The sequence below is a fragment of the Panthera leo genome, chromosome B2, assembly GCF_018350215.1.
Source record: "Panthera leo isolate Ple1 chromosome B2, P.leo_Ple1_pat1.1, whole genome shotgun sequence".
Lineage (NCBI taxonomy): Eukaryota > Metazoa > Chordata > Mammalia > Carnivora > Felidae > Panthera > Panthera leo.
In genome coordinates this window covers 95,210,890-95,228,173 of record NC_056683.1, presented here as the reverse complement: position 1 = coordinate 95,228,173, position 17,284 = coordinate 95,210,890, and the positions used below count along the sequence as shown (strand labels likewise).

Here is a 17,284-nt window from a genome sequence, read left to right as displayed (position 1 = left end):
AACCATTTGAATATATGTTTCAGACGGCTTGGCACCTTATCCCTGAATATGTGAGCATGAATTTCTTAAAGGATATTGTCCTTATAACCATGATCACATCTAAGAATTTGACATTAATTCAGTAATATTATCTGATGTTCATTTTGTATTTCCCCAGTTATTCCAAAAATGTCTTTTATAGCTGATTTTTCCCCTCCGATACAGTATTCACTCAAGATTTATTTTTTGTACTTAGTTTTATATCTTGCCAATCCTTTTTAATCTTTTCGTATTGATGTGTTTTGCCTTTGACTTATTTGAAGAGTTGAAGCCAGTTGTCCTTTTTTTAAAATTTTTTTTTAAACGTTTATTTATTATTGAGAGACAGAGAGAGACAGAGCATGAGCATGGGAGGGGCAGAGAGAGGAGGAAACACAGAATCTGAAGCAGGCTCCAGGCTCTGAGCTGTCAGCATGGAGCCCTACATGGGTCTGGAACTCACAAACCGCGAGATCATGACCTGAGCTGAAGTTGAACGCTCAGCAGACTGAGCCACCCAGGCGCCCCTTTGGCCCAGTATCTTTAGAATGTCAAACATTTTGGATTTGTCCGATTGCTTCCTCACGGTTAGATTTACTTGAGGTTGTGTTAAACATTTCTGGTGATATTACCACATTGGTGATGTCATATGCTTCTGATTACACTATATCAGAAGGCATCTGATGGCAGCTTGCAATTTCTGATCTATAAATTTGTAATTCACAGCAACAAAGATGTAAATGTTTGAATTCTGTTTTCATTTTTCAAATAGACAACGACTGAACGACCTTTCATTCAGAAGCTTTTTCGTCCTGTGGCTGCAGATGGACAATTGCACACACTAGGTGATCTCCTCAAAGACGTTTGTCCTTCTGCAGTGGCTCCTGAAGGTAACACAGTCAGCAGCACCAACACATTTCTTTCATGTCTCTTTATGACTGAGGTGTAACATAAGCATTCTGCATTTATAAACCGCGTTTCCTGGTTCCTTCAGGAAAATGTTTTCATTATCTTGTAAGGGAACAGTCTTTTGAAACAGAATCACTTAATGTTTAATTTATTACTTTATGTATTTTTGACACTAACAAAGTAAGGAATTGACTATCTCTGCTTTTAAATTACTCTCTGACATCACACACTCTCTTACCGCATCTCTGGTGCCCTGGGTCTTTCATTTCTAGCTTCAGTTCTGGTAAATACTGTTTTAAATTTTACATTGTGTTTCTTCATTCTCTAGGAACAAGAGATGGTAAAAAAATGTTCTTACCTTTGGTTGAGAATTTTAAAGTTCAAAATACTGAATAATGGATAAACATTTTATTTGAATTTTCTGCCACTTCCTAAAGTTTCACTCAGCATTGTTCTCTTTGACGTTGACATTTCACATGTGCGATTGAGAACTTGTCCTATTTCATAGTCCTCATTTTGTAACTTAGGTTAAAATTATTTTCCTGTAGGCAAAGGAAAAATAGCAAAATTTCTGAATTCTGTTTTCTTAATTGTAGTATAAGGAATGCAAAGAAAGTGCAGAAGTAAAAAAAATAATAAATGCTATCATCCCCCTACCCCTGGAGACCACAGTTGACACACACATGTGTATGGACACTAGAGTATTTGAGAGGGGTGTGCGTGTGTGTGCGTAAAATTGTATGTCCTGCTGTATCTTTCACCTAACAGAACATGAGCATAGTTTCAGTCATTAAAAATTCTCTAAAGCTATTTTTTTAATGGCACTGTGGTCCTTCATATCAGTGTACCATAATTTGATCATCACCCTGTTAATGAATAATGACTTGCAACCAAGCAATTGGTTACCAAGCTAAAGGGGAAATTTCAGTGGACTATTATTACATTTGTTAATATGTTACACAGACTTATATTTATCATGTAAAAAAAATTTAAAGCTTGCTACTTTGTATCTCTTATGGAAAGAGGTAAGGCCTTTATAAGTATATTACTATTATTATAACAGTATAACTTCAGTGGATAATGGTATGTTTCTTATTAACATATTTATTCAAAGTTGGGATGATTATAGTATTACTTACATGACTAATAACTCTTACCACACAGTTCAAGAAGCAGGTAGTGTCTAAGGAAATAGTTTGCCTAACAACTAGAATTGGAAACAGAGTGGGACTAGGGAAATGTTGATATTTCAACCGAAATGACTAAACAACGAATATGGAACTCAGAATAAGTCATTTGGTGTGTGAATGCAACTATTTTCCTTAACCGAATGTGTTTGCCATCCCTGGCGTTCCTGTGTGTTATCAGTTCTTCTAAAATGCACGAATGCTGGAGCACCTGGGTGGCTCAATCAACGTTGGACTCTTATTTCAGCTCAGATCATGATCTCACACTTGGTAGGATTGAGCCCCACCTCAGGCTCCCTGCTGGGAGCCAAAGTCTGCTTGGGGTTCTCTCTCCCTCTTTTTCTGCCCCTCCCCCATGCACACGCTCTGTCTCTCAAAATAAATAAACTTAAAAATTAAAATGCACGAGTGGTCAACAGCAAGGGGGAAGAGGGGCATCTAAAATATCATCAGAACCAGTACCAGAAGGGATTGATGAGAAAGGTCATTGACTGGTACTCAAAATTGTCGAAGTTAAAAAAGTTTCATTGGTGTAAGAGGTTATAAATATTATTGTATAAGGTCATACTATATCATCCGTCATCACTGTGCTCTACTAGACTATGCAGTCCAGAACGTTTGATGGTGTCTTACACATCCTCGTATCTCTAGTGCCAAGGTAACAAAGTTTACTCGGTATTTCATGTACTGAATTGTTTCTTTGTGTCGTTACCTGAAACACTATTTAGGATCATTTAAATCATGGCATAATTAACATTAAGTTTATTATAATGCTGTTGCAGAATCATAACTATCTTTATTGGTGTATAATTTTAGTCTTCACTAAGAGTTTCAGTTAAATAGTTTTTTGGCGCTTCAGTTTTTAGTTTTAATAAATTTGTAAGTTGAACAGCCGTCACCATAATCTAGTTTTAAAATATTTCTATCACTTCCAAAAATTCCTTTATGCTTCTTTGCAGCTGATCTCTTTTCCCACTGCCAGTTCTAGACAACTCCTGGTCTGTTTTCTGTCTCTGTAATTTACCTCTTCTGGATATTTGCATAAATGCAATCATACAAAATTGCAACTGGTTTTTTTCATTTAGTGTAGTGTTTTGGGGTTTCATCCATATTGTAGCATATATCAGTAGTTTTTCCTTTTTATATTGCTGAATAATATTTGATTGGGTATATATATATTTTGTTTATTCATTCACTGATTGATGGGCATCTGGATTGTTTCCAGCTTTTCACTCTTCTGAATAACGCTGCTGTGAACATTTGCATACGTGTCTTTGTGTGGACATACGTCTTTATTTTTCTTGGGTTGGATTCCTAGGAGTGGAATTGCTAGGTCATGCGGTAGGTCTGTGTTTAATTTTTTAAGAAACTGCTAAACATTGGCAAAGTGGCTGCATTATTTTACAGTATTACCTGCTTCACATCCTCGCCAGCATATATTTTTTTGTCTTATAGCCATCCTAGTGGTTGTGTAGAGGTATCTCTTGGTTTTATTTTTTATTTCCCTAATGACTACTGATGTTGAGTGTGTTTTCATGTGCTTATTATTATTTGTGGATGTATTTGGTGAAATGTTTATTCAGATTCCTTTCTCATTTTTTTCCTGGATTTTTCATCTTATTACTGAGTTTTGAGAGTTATTTATATATTTTGGATACAAAGCTTTATTTTTTTTTTAATTTTTTAAGTTTATTTATTTATTTTGAGAGAGAGAGAGCCCCTGGATACAAATCTTTATCACACATATGATTTGCAATTATTTTCTCCTAGTCTGTGACATGGCTTAATTTTCTTTTGAAAAATAAAAGTAGGGGCACCTAAGTGGCTCAGTCAATTAAGTGTCCAACTCTTGATTTCAGCTCAGGTCATATTCTCATGGTTGGTGAGTTCAAGCCCTGCATGGGGCTCTGCACTAGCAGTGTGGAACCTGCTTGGGATTCGTTCTCTGTCTCCCTGTGTCTCTGCCCCTTTCCTACTCATGCACTCTCTCTCAAAAGGAAGGAAGGAAGGAAGGAAGGAAGGAAGGAAGGAAGGAAGGAAGGAAGGAAGGAAGGAAAGAAGGAAGACATTTTAAAAGAGTATACTTACCTAAAAAAAAAAAAAAGTAAAAGAAAAGGATTTAATTTTGATGGATCCCTATTAAAGTTTTTATGTATTACCTTCCGTTAAATAATTTTGTTTATTAAACTTATTCTTTTGAACTCAGGTTACAGAAATTTTCACTGAGAAATTCCCAGTAACTTTTATTGATTCAGGAATAACCTTACCATTCTGTTTCATTTTCTCCATGCTATAAGGATTGTTTTTTGTTTTTTTTTTTTTTTTAATCTGTTTACTGTCTGTTTTTCCACATTCTTGAAGATTTGGGAATATAGATTAGTTTTTCTATTTGATGTACAATTAAAATACTAATCATTTTTATTGCTGACAGAAATGGAATTCATATACCTCATACCTGCCCCCACTGCAAACATTGGCTTTCAGTTATTCATTTCTCTGTACTGTATTTTTCATTCTTTTTTAGTACTTTGTAGTGTTTTAAAGAACAGTGAAAAATGCTTGTATCAACTAAGAGCAATTGAAATTACTTTATATGGTGGCAGATGGTACCTAGACTTACGTAGTGATCATTTCATGATGTGTGTAAATGTTGAATCACTGTGTTGTACACCTGAAACCCATATAATATTGTATGTCAACTCTTCTTCAGTTTTAAAAAAAAGAGCAGTTGAAATTTAAAATTTAATATTGAAATGTCTACCTTGCTGTTCTTTTCTTAGATACTTTTTGGCAGTCCACTTTGAAAAACATTATGTCATTTAGAATTTACTTCTTTATAAGATCCTTGACTTCTGAGTGAGAACATCACAAAGAAACTCAAAACCTTGGTAGAAGGCTGTTCTACTGCAGTATGTGCCCTAGCCAGCAGCACAATTAACAGACACACAGAGTGATGAAAGCTTTTTCTAGAGAAAAGCAGGAAGAAGATTGGTTGGGTGTTAATTTTGTATTTGACATCTTTAAAGAATCTTCAATTATCAAACCTTAAAGTTAATGTAGTTCAGGCTCTTGACTTCTTTTCTTTTTTTAATGATTATTTATTTTGAGAGAGAGCTTGCGAGCCAGGGAGGGACAGACAGAGGGAGAGGGAGAATCCCAAGCAGGCTCCACACTCAGCGCTGAGCCCAATGTGGGGTTAAATCTCAAGAACTGTGAGACCATGACCTGTGCCAAAATCGAGAACTGGACATTTAACCGACTGAGCCACCCAGGTGCCCCCAGGCTCTTGATTTCTTAGATGAGTAGCTGAGGGTCTCTTGGCTACTTAGTGGCAGAACTAGGTTTAGAACTCGAAGTCTCCTTCTCCTGGTTTACTAGTTTTTCTGCTTTACTCTGCTTCCATTTGTTTTCATTTTCACTTTTCCAACCTTTTAACTTTTTTATTTAGTTTAAAATAGCATTCTGAAATGTTTGCTTTTTCCCTCTTTATCCTATGATTTATGTTTTAATATCTCATCTTGCTTGCTTACAGCATATTTACTGGTAGGATCTTAGGAACCTGAGCTTCTGTTGTTATTTTGTCCAAGTTGTTATTTTAGTGCTCCTGTGTATAATTCCAGCCACTTTTCCTCTTAAACTTCTTAAAATGGTGGCCCTGACATTCAGGCAAGAAAATGAACAGCAGTCACGTGCTTTGAGCTGGTGCACTCTGTCGAAATGCACCTCCGTGCTCTTTTGCCATTCCTACATCTGGATCACAACAACACGTACAAGATTAGCATGACCCAGCACAAATTTGTGAGGTTGTTTTATTCTTTTAAAGGCTCTTTATTCTCTCCTAAATTTGTGCCTGCCCAACCTGCACATCCATCCCTAGAGAGTACATGGTGTGATTCCCCTTACATTTTTTGAAGGGGCCAGTGAGGTAGCCACACTCACAACTCTAATCCACAGACTGCCTCTTAGGCAATTTCAGATGTTACAGGTGGATATCTTTGTGACAGGTTTCTTCCCAGCTGTCACGTGCTTACACCGATTGGAGTGCACACACACACACTATACACACACTTCATTGAAATGATATAAACAGCATCTGTACTTTTGAGGTACTTTTGATAGTACCTTTCACACCAGGGGAGGCCACGTTTCTAACACCAGTATCTTAGCTTTGGAAAAACTTTTATTTGCCTCTTCCTTTGGTAAGCTCATATTGGAAAATAACTGTCATTTCTGGATCTGTGGGGAGTATCCAAAACACCAAGTCACTGTTTCAGTAAAGAACTGTTTACTGTCTGGTTCAGTCCACCTGTGGTGTTGTCTGTCAAATGGGAAGCATTTTGAAACACCTGCCCTCGACTTAAGTTGAAAGCGAAAGACTCTAAGACTGGGTGTGTGTGGATAAGAACTGGCTGTCATCACATGACGAAAAGAGAAAGTGCTTCATAAATGTTATGTGGCACCATTGTCTACTGCTCCTTACAGCAAGTGATTCATGCATGAAGGAATTTTGCCTTATTTCATCATATGAAAGTAGAGTGTACTAATATTTGTGAGGATGTGCTTTAGGTCATTGTTCTCGTGGAGTAACTAATGATGAGCTGCTTTGTGTGTTTCTTTTTTTGTTTTGTTTTGTACGTGGCTACAAGAGTTAGCCAAATTAGAGGTAACAGGAAATAACCAAAGGTGAGCTCAGGTAAAAAATTTTTTGTGGTGTCAGCGGTAGTCAAAATGACTCAGGGCTAAGCTATGGTACCAGACCTGAAGTGAAATATTTCTTTCTTCATTCATTAAAGACAACTTACAAAAAAATAACAAAAATTTAAAAATATAGCTTTTATTCTTTTACTTTGGGGAATACAAAACACCTATAAGCTTTGTCCAATCATAGTTTATTTCCCAGTTTTCTAAGGTGAAATATAAGAACCTAGTCAGTTAGGCTTATGAGAATGAAAATGTCTATTTTCACTTTTATAAATTTAGTTCAGGGTTCCAGTTGATCAGTACTCTGTCACACTTGGGCTGGTTTAATCCTGAATTCATATGTGGTATTGTACAAGTGGAATGTATGTGTAGGTAAAGGCTTATTTACATTCTGTGGCAAATCAGTAGTTTCCCCACATCTCTCTTACCAACAAGGACGATCCCGTAGCCACTTACCTTTTTCCATTTCCATTTCTGCTGTTTCCCGGGTTTTTTTTTAACTCTTTGAGACCCTTCCCAACTACCATTTAACTTTTGGTTTCCATTTGATGTTATGTATTTCATTCGTTATCAATCAGTTCCTTTGCATCATACTGTCTGCTGGCACTGGATATAGTAAGATGTATGAGACATAGTTCGTGCTTTCAGGAGACTTGACTACAGTTGGAGTGGGCAGAAAGATGCCCAGATGTGGTGTGTGCAGGAATGGAGACATGCAAAGAATATTAGGAAGCGCCTGGAATTGCCCTTCCGTATTCTGAGCTGAGTCTTAAAAGATGAGTAGAAATTAGATGGAAAGGAGTGACCAGGTCATACATACCACGTGGCCACCAAAGAAGTAGACTCCTTCACCAGCTACCCAGGGGCTGGTTACTAAGTGTAATATTTGGTCTAAAACACTCTTCTAAAATTTCCGTACTCTGTTTGCTGAGGGACTAGCCAATTTTTTTCTACTTCTCTCTCACAAATGTGCAGAAGATTTTCAGTGATGACAGAAATGTGGGAAAAGCATTGAGGAGCTAAGTGGTCTATTTGTTTCATTAGCATGTTGGAAGATAACAACTGAGACTGGAGGTAATTATAGACCCCATTTAGGTGGTCTAAGTTAAAGTTACAGTGCCCTAGGGGTGCCTGGGTGGCTCAGTCAGTTGATTTTGGTTCAGGTCATGATCTCAGGTTGTGGAATCAAGCCCAGGTTGGGCTTTGTGCTGAGCTTGGACCCTGCTTAAGATTCTCTCTCTCCCTCTCCACCTCTCGCACATGCTCGCTCACTCAAAAAAATTATATTGCTATTGATATATGCTTTACAAAAAACAATGGTTTTTACAAAAAGTAAAAAGAGATGGTGCATTCACCTTTTTTCTCCTTTGCTCTGTAAACGTTAGATTGTGTTTATATGGTGAATTAACTGTTGGATGTTATAATAATTTTTTTAGACATAAAGCAATTAGAGAAAAGAAACATTTAAATTTCATGTTATTCATATGAGTCAGATCCTTTGAGTGCTAGAATTGAAGCTGGTTGATTGATGTCTTGTGATTTGAGGTTTGAACCAACAACAGTCACTTTTGTCAGCATGATGACACCGACACATATTCATGCCACAGAAACATAAAACCTACAAACCCCCAGACTTCATCAGAACAAAGGTTTAGGAGTAAGAATAATGGGTTTTACAATTTTGGTAGCTTTTTTTCATTCATTTAGAATTCATTTTCATTGTAGTATCCCTTTGTACCTTCACACTGGGTTGGAAGATCATTTGGTTGGTTGTTTTCTTCTTTCTTTATTTTCTTTCTCTCTCTTTCTTTCTTTCTTTCTTTCTTTCTTTTCTTTCTTCTTTCTTTTCTTTCTCTTTTTCTTTCTTTTTCTTTTAATGCATCCAGGTTTCTTACTCTGAAATAAGGATGACTCCTGCTATCAGCCTCATAGAATGGTTGTAGGGTTTAAGGAAACAAAGTATTTGTTTAAAAGTGACATTTCATGAGGTGCCTGAATGGCTCAGTTAGGTGTCCAACTCTTGCTTTCATCTCACAGTCAAGGAATGGAGCCTCTTGTCAGGCTCTGCACCAAGCCTGGAGCCTGCTTAAGATTCTCTCTCCCTCTCCCTCTGCGCCCCCCTTCCCCCATCGCATGTATGCACATCTGCACGTGCTCGCTCTCAAAAAAAAAAAAAAAAAAAAAACCTCGGGCGTACCTACCTGGGTGACTAGGTCAGTTAAGTGTCTGACTCTTGGTTTCAGCTCAGGTCATGATCTCACAGTTCGTCAGTTTAAGCCCCATGTCAGGCTCTGTGCTCACAGGGCAGAGCCTGCTTGTGATCTTCTCTCTGTCTCTTCCTCTCTCTCCCTTCCTCCCTCCCTCCCACTCTGCCCCTCCCGTGCACGCTAAAGTAAACATTTTTTAAAACTGCCAATAAATATTTGAAAAAAAGTGTTTAAGAAGGAACACTAAGAATTTGTAAAGACATGGGAAGATGTCCACAGAATATTAAATTTAAAAAATAAATAAAAGTGATGGGGCGCCTGGGTGGCTCAGTCGGTTAAGCATCCAACTTTGGCTCGGGTCATGAACTCATGGTTCATGAATTCAAGCCCCGCATCAGGCTCTGTGCTGAGAGCTTAGAGCCTGGAGCCTGCTTCGGATTATGTCTCCCTCTCTCTCTATCCCTCTCCTGCTTGCACTCTCTCTCTTTCTCAAGAATAAATTAACATTAAAAACATTTTTTTAAATAATAAATAAAGGTGAGATTTTATAATCGTGTTTTTCCAGGGTTTTGCAATTAACATTTTTTTCCTGCAGTTTTGTTAATATTTTTTTTTTTACAAATTACTGTGTTTATAAGAAATTTACAAAATAGAGTTAAAAGGAAGCAGTTTTTTTCTTGTTGTTTGTTGATAATCCCACTCTGCAGAGACAGGTACTTGTTGATATTCGACATATGGACAGAAAGTATAAATTTATGATGAACTTTAAATGTAAATCAAAGGGCACCTGGGTGGCTCAGTCGGTTAAGCGTCTGACCAGCTCAGATCGTGTTCACGCAGTTCATGAGTTTGAGTACCGCATCAGGCTTTGTGCTGAGAGCACGGGGCCCGGAGCCTGCTTTGAGTTGTGTCTCCCTCTCTTTGCCCTTCCCCTCCCGCCCTCCCTCCCTCCCTCTCTCTGTCTCTGTCTCTCTCTGTCTCTCTGTCTCTCTCTCTCTCTCATATAATAAATGTAAACCAATATTGTAACTTTTTTTTTTAATGCTTATTTACTTTTGAGAGAGAGACAGAGTATGTGCTGGGGAGGTGCAGAGAGAGAGGGAAATACAGAATCTGAAGCGGGCTCCAGGCCCTGAGCTGTCAGCACAGAGTCCAAAGTGGGGCTCAAACAGAGGAGCTGTGAGATCATGACTTGAGCCAAAGTAGGAGACTTAACTGACTGAGCTACTCAGGTGCCCCTGTAACTTCTTATATATCAGATTATGGCAAGAGTTCTATGCCACTGATTTTTTCCTTTTTTTAAAAAAATTTTTTTAATGTTTATTTATTTTTGAGAGACAGAGACAGAGTATGAGCAGGCAAGGGGCAGAGAGACAGGGAGACACAGAATCTGAAGCAGGCTCTAGGCTCTGAGCTGTCCTTTTTTTTGGTAAGAAATTAACTTCTGGACATGATTAGAATATACCAGAACTCTGGCTCTGGCAAGAAAGAAATAAGCTTACTTCACTAGGGCATCTATTTAATCATTGTGGCCAGCTCAATTATCATACACTTGTTAAAATATATTTAATGTAAAAATCTTGAGGCAAGGGATCTGACAGTGTTGCTGTTAGTGAAAGCTTTTCACTGAAGACTCTAAGCAGTGGTTCACACATTTATTTGAAGTTTCAGCTATTCACAAGTAACCGTGGAAGGCCCATTCATAACTTTGCTGAGATACTGTGGGTCTGACATGTGGGACTGGGTCACTGGTCACTTGGCCTTTCAGCCTCATCCTGACACTCCCTGGTCTTCGTTGTTCTCTCTCCCTCACTGGATGCATGTGCATATTTTATATTAAAAGATGATGTAGTGTCATTCACAATGGGAATTCAAAAAGTTATTTAAATATAGTCCTCATGAGCAAAGATCTTCACTCCAGTTTGGACACAAGCAATTTGTTAGGCTCAGTTTAAACTTGGCAATTATAATAGAGTTTCTTTTCTTAAATTTATCATTTTGCCATCCAATTCTAAGTGAAAATGAGTGAAATTCTTTGCCTTGATTGTTTCATTTTCCCTCCATCTTTGTGCTTTGTCCCAACACATGGACAGTATGGACTAATCTTGGTCATACAGAATCTGTTCATGACTTAATCCACTGGCATATGCCTTTCCTAAGGTCACTGAAATAATAAAGTGATAATTTTCCTCATTCTCCATGAGTGAGGATGATGACATTACTGTGCCTGTCAGAAGATGCTTCTGATTTCCTCTCAATTCTTGTTCTTTACCTAAATCTCAAGAAGTTAAATGAATTAACCAGACTCCTTAAAAAGTGGGTGTAGACCCATCATCTTTAACACTAGAAAAAAAAATTCCCTTAACAAAATAACACATGCAGGTGATTAAAAGCTAGTCATCTCTTCATTAAAAACTCCTGTGAGACCTCACTCTGGCCATATATAAACAAGTGTAATTATTGCTTACATTTTAAATAAAACAGTGAACTATCCTGTAATTCATACTTGACAAATATTAATGTTCCCTATTACACCCAACTAGAATTACTGGGTCATTTTATGAAAGCAGATCAAAAACATTTGAACCTATATTTCCAAAGTTTTATTTTGTTTTTGGGTTTTTTTTTTTTAAATGAACAAGTTCTAATGTCTAACTTTTATCACATTTTAATCTAATTACCAGGAAGCTTTTAATCAGTTTATTAAAATGGTCTTTCAGTCTCTTAATTTAATATAATATCTTTTTATAGCTAATTGTGGGCTTTTTTTTGGTTTAAACTTTGGTTTATGTTCTCATTAAGAAATATAAAGATTATAAGCGAAAGTCAATGAAAGAATTAACATGGACATGTTTTGAAAATCTTGTTTAAAATGTTAAGGGTCTAGGCTCTGGGAATATTTGGGACAGATACAATCTTTAAAATACATAAAATATAAAAATTATGCATGGAAAGAGATATGTAGTATGTATTAATTGTGATATTATATGTTCATTAAGACCTGTACTACTAAGTGAGTATATATCAGGAAGAAGTTAATGTAAGTATTTTTAAATGGGTTTGTATTTCTCTGATAAACAGCACTCTCCTTCTGTTTGTGATCACAGGATAAAAGCTCTGTAAGCTTGTATATGTTCATTTTTACTGCTACATCATGTAGTGTGCTCTTAAGATTGAGATCTCATTCCCCAGGAAGCATTTCTGTCTAAGATTAATTGCCCTTTTAAAATCAGCGTTTGATGTATTCCTTTGGCTATATCCTGGCTTGGTTTAACCCTCTTTGACCTGACCTCACTGACTATTACCGCTGAGGCTGAGTCAAAATCCTTCAGCATGATGTATGCACTTCAGATTTCTGCCTGTGGTTTTTCATGTTGATGGATTCAATTAGTTGGCGTTTTACTAATGAACATATCAGAGGTTAAAGAATTTATCAGACAGAACCAAATTGTTCAGACTAGTGGTAATCCAAAAGCTCATCTCTTTTATTTGTTTAAAACTTTTTCAGAAGTATTAAGTATTTTTCAGAAGTTTTACTTTCAGCATCACGCATTCCAAGATAACAAATCAAGTCATTTTCTGCTGAATTATAAAATATAAATGTGAAACCACAAAGCTAAACACAATGGTTACAGCATTTGGTCTTAGATTTCTGCTATTCCATGTTCACAAGTATGAACTAAAAATAAAAGTTAAACTGAAATTTTCAGATTAAAGCATTTTCCTTTGAAGGAATACCATTCATTTCTCTAGCTTCCTTTAAATTCAAGGAGATTCACATATTTAGTATGCTTACTAATGGTAAAGATGAAATTCATGCATCTCTAGAATCTCAGCTAGCCTATTTTTAAAAACATTTAGGTCATATTCCTTATTGAAAATTGGCTAAAAAGTAAGGACTAAATGCAGATTGAGATGGGGAAGATTTGAGCCATTGCTAATAGAAATCTCTAAAAGGCAGATCTGTCACATACTGTCAGTTCTCAAATAATGACCTATTTTTAAATGTATAACAGAGATACTGGAAGGCTTTTTTCTCTACCTGAATGTTCTCATCTTTAAAAAAAAAAAAAAAAACATTACCTAAAGTCTACTAAATAACATAACAATAGTACAGTCTAGTTCATTGTACTTGTCAGTGATATGCTTTACTAAGTATATTTGTTGAGAGTACAACTAACTTAATTCAGAGGGTTTATAGTCCGGAAGGAATTGTTTAAACTGTCATTCCTCTTGTTTGCATAATAATCAAGTCTTTGGGTTTTCATTGTTGTCATCTTTCTTTCTTTCTTCTTTTCTTTTTTTTTTTTTTTTTAGCACGTACATGAAATTTGTGTGCCACACTGACACCGCATAATAATGAGACCGAGTAATTCAGAGTCTGTATTAACATTAAGCCAAATTCTCACAGCCCTTTGCATGCTAATTACATAGTCAAATCCATGGTTTTTATATATCTTTTGATATATCTGGTACTGAAAGAATTACCGCATTCCCGTAACTTTGTGTACAGGAAGTACAGGAAGAGAACTACAATGAGTGTTTACTTTTTGTTACTATACTATGATCTTTTAAAAACTAGTCTTCTGTCTTCACCTACTCTGTAATATTTTCAGCATTCTTGTGTTTTTAGGGAGTGAGCAGGAGAGAGGAGTGGGGAAGAGAGTCACTAATTTTACTGAGTACCTACTGGGTCTAAGCCCTGTGTAGGACTGTGTGCTGAGTGCTCTGCTTGGATATGCCACTTACTCTCCATGCAACCCGGGAAATTAGAATTCTTTATCCACACTATGAGAGGAGGAAATTGAGACTCGGAAGATTAAGTGAATTCCCTAATAATTTAAAACTAGCGAATTATGCTAATTTGAACTCTGAAAGAAATATTTTGCTGTTTAAGCATAAACAACTCATACTAAAATTGGAAGATATGTTAGGGATCCTCTGTTCTAGAACGTGGTTTACAGACTGACCCATGGAGTCCTATCAGGAATTCCCATGGGTCGTAAGTCAGCAAAGCAGCAGGACTTGGCAGATGCTCAGTCCCAAATCAACCAGAGCTGCCCCTCCTTCACCTGTATAATTCTATACCCTTATTGTCGTAAGATTTATTCAAGGGAACATTGAAAAACAGACTTTATCCCAGAGATTGATTTAGAAGGTCTGGAGAAGAGGCCAGTTTATACATATTTTTAAATCTCCCAATGATTCTAATCACCAGCCAGATTTGCAAACCATGGATCTACACAGACACCTTCATTTTATTTATAAGGAAACACCCTGAAAGAGATCTGAGGCCTGCTGAGTCCTTCATTACCAGAATTGGAATTCAACTTGCCTGCCTCCCAATTCATCTTTCAGTAGCACCTTGTTAACCAACGATTAACCATACTTGTTCCTTCATGTCTTGTTTATATTATTATGTCTATCATTATATTCATGGTGTGTATTTTATATATACACACATATATAATACATATATTACTACATACATAATTTATATATATGTACACACCGTTATATAGGCATTTTTATATATACACAAGAAGTTAATATTGAAAATTTATAGTTTTCATTAATGACTTGTGTGGCTAATGCAAATTTTTTTTGCTTCCATATCTAATTCTTACCATTTTAATCATACAACCAACATCTGTCTGAATGTATTTTTCTTTTCTTTTTAATTTTTTTTTAATGTTTATTTATTTTTGAGAGAGACAGAGATAGAATGTGAGTGGGTGGGGCAGAGAGAGAAGGAGGCACAGAATCCAAAGCAGGCCCCAGGCTCTGAGCTGTCAGCACAGAGCCTGATGTGGGGCTCGAACTCACGAGCTGTGAGATCATGACCTGAGCCAAAGTCGGATGCTCAACTGACTGAGCTACCCAGGCACCCCTGTATTTTTCTTAAAATGTCACACAGCTCTAAAAATGCTCACTTTAAAGTAGATGCTAGTTAAGAATTGAGTTTATTTTTATTAGCCTATTGGTGATAATACAAAATTATATGATACATTTACATTTTTATCTTTTATAGTATTTATAAGTAAGATAAATATAAGAAATGAAATTTTATTGTGATATTCTTTGTGTGGATATAAGATCTCTTCGGATTTACTATCTGACTCTTTAAGTGAATTGAATTCCACCTTTATCTAATGAGTATACATATCTATGACATAACTTTCTGTCTTTTTCCTTAATTTACAAACCCAAAGTATTTATGAATGACTGTCCTTATACTTACAAGATGGATTAAAATAATTAGGTTTAAAATTGCTATGCAGACATTTTACAAAATAATGATGCACACTGTTCAAAATTGTCAAGGTTAAGAAATTGAAAGAAAGGCAAAAACTAAACAAATTAAAGAAGAGTATAGAACAGGAAAATTCAATACAATGTGTGATTCCTGGACTAGATTCTAGACAGGGGAAAGCAGTAATTGGGATAGTTGATAAAGTTTGAAATGATTACAGAATAGTATTATATCAGTGTTAATTTTTCAATTTTGATAGCTGTATTATGGTTATGTAAAAGAATATCTTTCTTAGCAAGTATACACTAACATTTAGGGGGAAAGGGCATAGTATTTCTAATTTACTATCTAATTATTCAGAAAATAATTGTATACACACAGAATGATAAAGCAAATGGGGCAAGATGTAAGCAGTTGATGAATCTCGGTGAAGGGGAATCCTTGTACTACTCTAGAAACTTTTCCAGAAGTTTGAAATTCCATCAAAATCAAGGGGCGCCTGGGTGGCTCTGTCATTTAAGCTTTCGACTCTTGATTTTGGCTCGGGTCATGATCCCAAGGTTTGTGAGATTGAGCCCTGCACAGATAGCATGACTCCTCACAGATAGCATGGAGCCTGCTTGGGATTCTCTCTCTCCCTCTTTCTCTGCCCCTCCCACACTTGCACTTTCTTTCTTTCTTTCTCTCTCAAAATAAATAAACATTTAAAAATATCAAAGTTGCCCCCCCACCAAAGAGCCCTTTTCATATAGAACTAGTCCACTTGATTACTGTCTCAAATGTTTGCCTACTTTAAAGCATCGAACCACCTTAAAAAACATCTGAGTGGGTGAAGTATGGTATAACATTTTTCTCCTGAGTCATTTGCTTTGTAGTGATATATTTCTTATTTCCAAGTATTAAATTCTAGATTCCCATTTTGAAACACAAAGACATATTTACCAAAAACATTTACTTTAACAATATTATCAAGTGTTTCCTTTCTACTGTTAGGAAAACAAGAAACATCTGCTAAGTTTTCCCTGCTCCATTTTGTTCTGATATTACCAAAATGTCCAGTCATGCTCTGTAGTTATTTGTGGTGGCATGAGTTCAGGTGATAGCATATGTGCTGCTTGGCTTATCTGGAAACATTTAGACTTTTTAGTGTTTTAATAACCAAAACAGTTTTTATAGCTGGAGCTCTTCTCTCTTCTGCATAGTAGTGCCAGCCATCAGAAATTATTCTCTCAACTTTAATTTTGGCGGTGTCTTCTGGTGGTGTTTTCTACCAGCAACAAAATTATCCAAGTTCTGAAAACATTTATTGACCAATTACTAAGTGTCAGGCACCAAACTGGCACTGGGGATACAGTGATGAATAAGAGAAACTTTAATAATTCTGAGGGAACTGCTATTCCATTCTAAGAATTCCTCTGGTGGCAGTTGTGTCATTGGGGTAAGTCAGAAAACAAGAAAGATAAAAAATGTAGGTAGGGACAAAATATATATTTAAAAGCTTAAACTGTTGTGTTGGGGAATATGACAATTCCAGATGCATTTTTACAGTTGTCTTAGTTAGTGACACTTTTATGATACATATTAAAAGTGGCCCCAATTTAGGGCTGGGTGGCTCAGTTGGTTAAGTGTCTGACTTCCGCTCAGATCGTGATCTTGTGGTTCACAAGTTTGAGCCCTGCATCAGGCTCTGTGCTGACAGCTCAGAGCCTGGCACCTGCTTCAGATTCTGTGTTTCCCTCTCTTTCTGCCGTCCCCCACTCACACTCTGTCTCTCTCTCGCTCTCTCAAAAATAAATACACATTAAAAAAAATTTTTTTAATAAATAAAAGTGGCCCCAATTTAAACCAGAGAACCGGTCCTGCCTGTTCAGATCTTCCATAATGTGATTTATTAGGTTTGTTATACAAAGTATTTGAATAGTGCTTATGTTCTCCACCTTATATTGTACAACTCAGACTCCCTCCATCCTTTTTGTGTAACAGGGTTGGTCTTTAGCCTTTCAGACACA

The 17,284-nt window shown here is 36.5% G+C and overlaps 1 protein-coding gene across 1 annotated transcript in view; it reads left to right on the top strand.

Moving 5' to 3' along the window:
* ATG5 (autophagy related 5) overlaps positions 1 to 17,284 on the top strand; it is a 129,007-nt gene that overhangs the window by 108,933 nt on the left and 2,790 nt on the right. The window contains exon 7 of the mRNA XM_042939466.1: positions 791 to 908. Within this exon, the coding sequence (XP_042795400.1) occupies positions 791 to 908 (118 nt within the window). The remainder of the gene's footprint in view (positions 1 to 790; positions 909 to 17,284) is intronic.